Below are 5,925 nucleotides of genomic sequence, written 5' to 3'. Positions count from 1 at the left end.
AAAAAAAAAAAAAAAAAAACGGTGTCTACGAGCAAAAGAAGAGGTGCGTAGCTCTTCTGACAAAAAAATGCTGCACACGACCTGGTCTGCTTCCAAAGCGATTTTAAAAATTTTCCTCTGGTTAGCGAAACAGTTTTACGGATGTGCATAGTGCATCCAGGAAAGACAACGCTCTCAATTCGAACCACAATAGGGTGTGCGAGAAATGTGAAAAATGTGCAAAACACCCGAACAGAGACGTCAACTCCCCTTGATCAAGGAATATTTTATATATATATGTACTTGGGGAGGGGGAAGGAGGAGGTTACCCTTCCCCTATATCTGGCCTGTTTCGATTTTTAAAAGAATTTCAAAAAATTAAAAAGGGTCAAAATTTTTACTTGTAAAAAGTTGGACAAAATGAATTAAGATATGAAAAACAAAATTTCGCACATGTAAAATAAATCAATAAATAATATGTAGACTTAAAAAGAGGGCTATGAAAAAAATAAAGGAGTTAAAATATACGCAGGGCGTGCACAAATAAACATACGTAGAGCTGCACGAAAACTTAATTAGGAAATAACATTGGGCAAAAAAAAAAAAAAAAAAAAAAAAAAAAAAAAAAGGAAAAAAAAAAAAAAAAAAAAAAAAAAAAAAAGAGGAAAAGTGTAATGCGTATGTGCACATAGGAGTAGATACGGTACCAGCCATAACACTACACACACACACACAAACGCACCACACACTTAAAACAATGGAATTAATTTTAAAAAAAGAAATTACGGCTATATGCATGCTGGAGATATAATGGTACAAGGGGGACACACCTTCCACGTCTTATCAAATGAAAAGAAAAATGAGCAAAACGTGAGCACAAAATGAGCACAAAATGAGCAAAAAATGAGCAAAAAATGAGCAAAATTTTGTGCCTCGAGGGCCGCATGGACATTATGCACATCAAAGGTGATGGCAAAACATCGGGGGATTGAGATAATGGAACTAGAAGGGGATTACGGGGGGGAGAAGAAAAAAAATTGAATTCACAAAATGCAGTAGCGGCCTGGATTCCTCTTCCGCATTGGCTTCGACATCGGTCTGGTGTTTAACCTTCGGTTTTTCTATACTTTGGGGCCACCTTTGTTTCTACACTTTTTTAAAAGGCGTCGACTTGCACACACTTCTACCACTTTTCAGCGTGCCTACGTCGCCGCAGGCGAACGCCTCGATGGTAAGCAGCACACCGCACGCTTGCGCACCCACTGAATCTTCAGCGGCGTGTGGCTAATGTGCGTGTGGTTAATGTGCATGTAACGCGGGGAAGGGGGAAAAGAGGAAGAAGAGAAGAGGAAGTAGTAACGGGGAAGAGAAAAGGGAAAATAGCAAAATGGTCTGGAAAAGGGCTTCGCCAAAATGCTTCTCTAGATGCGTCGCTAAATATGCCGCTACATGCCGCTACATGCCGCTAAACGCTTCTCTACACGGCGGTCAAATTGATTACTAAATTGTTGGCGGCCTTGTTGAAGTCGACGTGCACATCCATGTCGTCCACCAACTCCTTCTTCAAATACATAATGGCAAACTTGGTCATGATAACACTTTCAATAAAAATGAGAGTTGGTCTGGCTCCTAACTCGGGCTGGTATGACTGATCGATGATGTAATCAACAGCCTTCTCCGATACGGACACATGAATGTTCTTCTCTTCTAAACGCTTTTCCAATTTTTTAAATCTGAGCTTAACAATTTCACGCAGGTTCTTTTTGCTCAAAGGTTCAAAAATACCTATCTTGTCAATTCTGTTTACAAATTCAGGTTTAAAAACTTTTTTACATTTTTTAATGAGTTGTATTCTGAGGTCATCGAACACTCTTTTGTATTCTGGGGTATCTGAATTGTTCGCGTCAAAAAATAATTGCTTCTTAAATAATTCTGCACCGAGATTGGAAGTCATAATGATTATCGTATTTGAAAAGTCAATATTTCTTCTGTGATTATCATTTATATAACCATCTCCTAAAATTTGTAACAATACTTTAAAGACATCTGGGTGTGCCTTTTCTAGTTCATCGAACAGAACAACGGAGTGGGGTCTTTCTCTCACTGCTTCTGTTAGCTGACCAGAGTCACTGAACCCTACATAACCTGGTGGACTACCAGTGATTTTTGAAACGGAATGTGCTTCTGTAAATTCGGACATGTTCACTCGGATCAGATTATCCTTGGAGTTAAACAATTCAATGGCTAACGTTTTGGCTAGCTCCGTTTTACCCACACCAGTAGGTCCCAAAAATAAAAATGTTCCGATCGGTTTTTCAGGATCCTTCATACCAGTTGCTGCTTTCACAACTGCATCACTGAGCGATTTTATAATATCCTCATTACCAATAATCGACTTGGATAAACTGTTGTACAATTTGAGTGCGCCTTTGGATGATTCAAAAGAGAGGGAACCTAGTGGCATACCAGAGTCTCTCAGGTAAATGTAAGAAACATGCTCCTGGTATACTGCATCTACATTCATAGCGTTATGTGTTTTGGCTTCTACATAAGCTAATGTTTCCTTATACACTTCCATATATTTTTCCTGAGCTTCCTTCAAACTATTTTGTAACTCAATGGGTGGTTCTTTATTCGCATTAATATAATTTTGTGTAAGTTCTTTCAATTCGTTTAATCTCTTTTCAGCTTCTTTTTTTCTCTTGAGTCTTTCCCCAGATATCACATACTCTTCATAATACTTATTCAACATTTCCTTTTTATTTTCAAACTCTTTAATAAGATTATTATACTTTCGTTTTGAAACTTTATCCACGTCCATCTCGAGCGTACTGATTTCGTAGGCCAAACGTTCAATCTCTCTCTCTGTCACATCAATTATACGAGGTTTTCCCGACAGCTGCACTTGTAAGAAAGAGCAAGCTTTGTTCAACAAGTCAATTGCCTTATCAGGTAAGAAACGATCTTTTATGAACCTATCGGACACCTTAGCAGCAGCCACTAATGCTTTGTCTGTGATGTGTATTCCGTAAAAATTTTCATATTTACTCTTCAAGGATCTTAATATTTTAATGGTGTTTTCCACTGAGGGGGGTTCTACTAAAATTTTTTCAAATCTTCTTTCAAAAGCGGAACAACTTTCAATAAACTTTCTGTACTCTGCTAGGGTGGTAGCTCCAATTAATTTTATTTCTCCTTTAGACAAAACAGGCTTCAATAAATTCGCTGCATCTGTTCCTCCTTCCGCTTTACCAGCTCCCAACAACAAATGAATCTCATCAACAAAGAGTATTATTTTATTTTTTTTATTTTTCAACTCCTTAATAATATTTTTCATTCTGGTTTCAAATTCTCCTCTGTATGAAGTGCCTGATGTGAATTTTCTAAAGTTTAAACTGATCACTGTGTATCCTCTAAGTTCCTTTGGCACATCTCCTTTTTCAATTCTATACACTAAACCTTCAACAATAGTTGTTTTACCTGTACCTGGCTGTCCAACCAGCACAGGACTGTTTTTATTATATCTTAAAAGTGACTCAATGACTGCTCTTATTTCTTCGTCTCTTCCATATATACCTTGCAATTTTCCATTTCTCACTTTTTCATTTAAATTGGAACCAAACTGTTCTATATACAAACCTCCAGACTTTCCATCTTTATCCTTTTTATTTTTTTCAAATTTACTTTTCATGAGGCCCTTCACTGCATCTTCAGTCAGGTACACTTCATTCATGATCTCGTTTACCAGTGCGTCGTTCATGAGGCCACTAAGCAAATGTTCTACATCTACCTTCTGGCTCTTGTACTTGTTCGCCAGCGCCTCCGCCTGGGCCAGCACTTCCTTCACTTCGTCCGAGTACACGATCTTGCTCTTATTGTCCAGTGGCTACAAAGAGGGGGGGGCGGCATTTATGAAGCGAAGCATGAACGCGGCGAATCATTTATGAAGCGAAGCATGAACGCGGCGAATCATTTATGAAGCGAAGCGTGCATGAGGCGAAGCACGTATGCGGTCACGCCGTTGCACGCGCGTTACACGTGAGACATCTCCGCAACGCCAATCTTACCGGTCCGGCACGGGTCTGCTCCAGAGCAGTATCTATGTACTGCTTCAGATTGCTTGCATTGACGCTGTTTTCCTTCAAAAGGTTAGATCCTATAATGGTGTGCGTGTGGGGGGGGGGGGTAAGCGACAATTAGTATGGGTGATGTGATGCGGTTACTTAGCGCAGCGGCGAGATGTGCAGTATTCAGTTGGGCAGGCGATTGGCCACCCAGGTTTGAGCAAGCGTCTCGCTGCGCCACGCTGCGCCTCGCTGTGCATCTCTTCACACATCACACGCCTCTCCTACCATAATCGCTCTTCGCGAGGGCACTCAGGATGTGCACTGGCTTCAGCTGGCTGTGTCCATATCGCTTGGCTACATTTTTTCCGGCGTTCAAAATATTAATCGTTCTGTTCAGGAAGTTCTCCGTCTGCGAAGAGGGGGAAAAAAAGGCAGGTAAACACGGGAACTACTAAACGCTGCTCGAGAGAAAAACGGGAAGATATGTAAACACACGCATCGCTTCTCCTCCCTAGCACGTGAGCAAAGGTGAAGAAGCAACTTTTGCAGGACTCTCCCTCTTTCAGCGTTCACTTACTCCTTGGTTGTTGTTTGCAGAACAGTAGGCCAGTTCATTCTTACACAGAAAAAACAAAGTTATAAAATAGAGGCACCAAATGAAAGCGCGCTTTGTCATTTTAGTGGACAATGAAGTGATATAAAAAAAAAAATTAAAGGGGTTTCTCTATTGACGGGCTTGGAAGAAGCACTGCTTCACTTTCTTCTAACTCTACACACTGTTCCTACTTGAGCAGTCGATTAAGCGCAAAATTAAAAAAAAAAAAAATTCACAAGGGGATTACTCCTGCCGCAAGGGTATGTAATATATTTAAAAAGGGGAGAGAAAAAACAAAAAAAAAAAAAAAAAAACGACGTGCAAAAAAGGAACACCTCTGTAGGAGGGGGGGGGGGCCTTTTCTTAATTAGAAAAATTATTTAATTACGTGAATTATACCGTCAAAAGGGTTTTCTACCCCCGCGGGATGCTATACGGATGAGAATGTGGGAGGGGCACGTACATACACGTAAATTTTCACAGAGCAGTTATATGTAACACACATATGTACGACATGCACACTTCTGTCACTGCAGCTGATGATCATGAGGTGACAAAAATGAGGGGTGGACCAAGGAGGCTACCACAAAAAAAAAAAAAAAAAAACAATAAAAAAAAATAACGAAATAGCAGAATGGTACAATCATAAAACCTCAGACAGTCATTTTTTTTTTTTTACCCTCTCGTTTTGTCGTTTTCTCCATGCACGCTCCGAGACAAAATGAAGTCTTGCTTCGCATGTGAAGTGTGTGTACTATTGTATAACCCTCACCCTTTTCGCGTGTCCGCTTCTTACCCCTACGTGTATGTACACAACAAAACAGTGGTCTCACTCGATCCCTCGCATGCAGTTTTTAAAGGTGCCACTAAGGCATTATGCAGAAACCACACACGCGACACACGGCTGCCACACAGCAACGCACTTTTTTCTCCTTTATCCTTTCACGATGAGCACAAACGTGTACTCCATAAAAACGCGCTCGTCATATCAGGCTATGCGTGGTGACGCTGCTAAAATGTGACTAAGCACAACGCGAGTTAGAAATAAAAAACGTATTGTTGCACACGACAATTGGGGACATCAAAATTGGTGCTCACACAGACATGCAGACGGGGCAGGGCCTACAATTAATTTTTTTCTTATATGCGGCTATTCTCGTACGTGAATAAAAATGTGGACATACATCAGTGTGCCCACATGTAAACACTAAAGGTATAAAACACAAAAACACAGCCCCGTGCGAACTTCTACGCAAGCAGGAGAGTGCACATACACATCACCAA

General features: G+C 40.4%; 1 protein-coding gene across 1 annotated transcript; it reads right to left on the bottom strand.

The window, feature by feature from the left end:
* Window positions 1-1,456: 1,456 nt before the first annotated feature.
* AK88_04234 (uncharacterized protein) lies at window positions 1,457-4,722 on the bottom strand (the record flags this gene model as incomplete). The annotated part of the gene is made up of 4 exons (XM_012481844.1): window positions 1,457-3,865; window positions 4,047-4,135; window positions 4,332-4,455; window positions 4,624-4,722. 4 exons carry the CDS (start codon window positions 4,720-4,722, stop codon window positions 1,457-1,459), a joined length of 2,721 nt encoding a protein of 906 aa, XP_012337267.1.
* Window positions 4,723-5,925: the final 1,203 nt, after the last annotated feature.

This window comes from Plasmodium fragile (assembly GCF_000956335.1).
Source record: "Plasmodium fragile strain nilgiri unplaced genomic scaffold supercont1.57, whole genome shotgun sequence".
Taxonomy (NCBI): Eukaryota; Apicomplexa; class Aconoidasida; order Haemosporida; family Plasmodiidae; genus Plasmodium; species Plasmodium fragile.
Note: the sequence above shows the minus strand (reverse complement) of the source record. Positions and strands in the feature narration are given on the sequence as shown.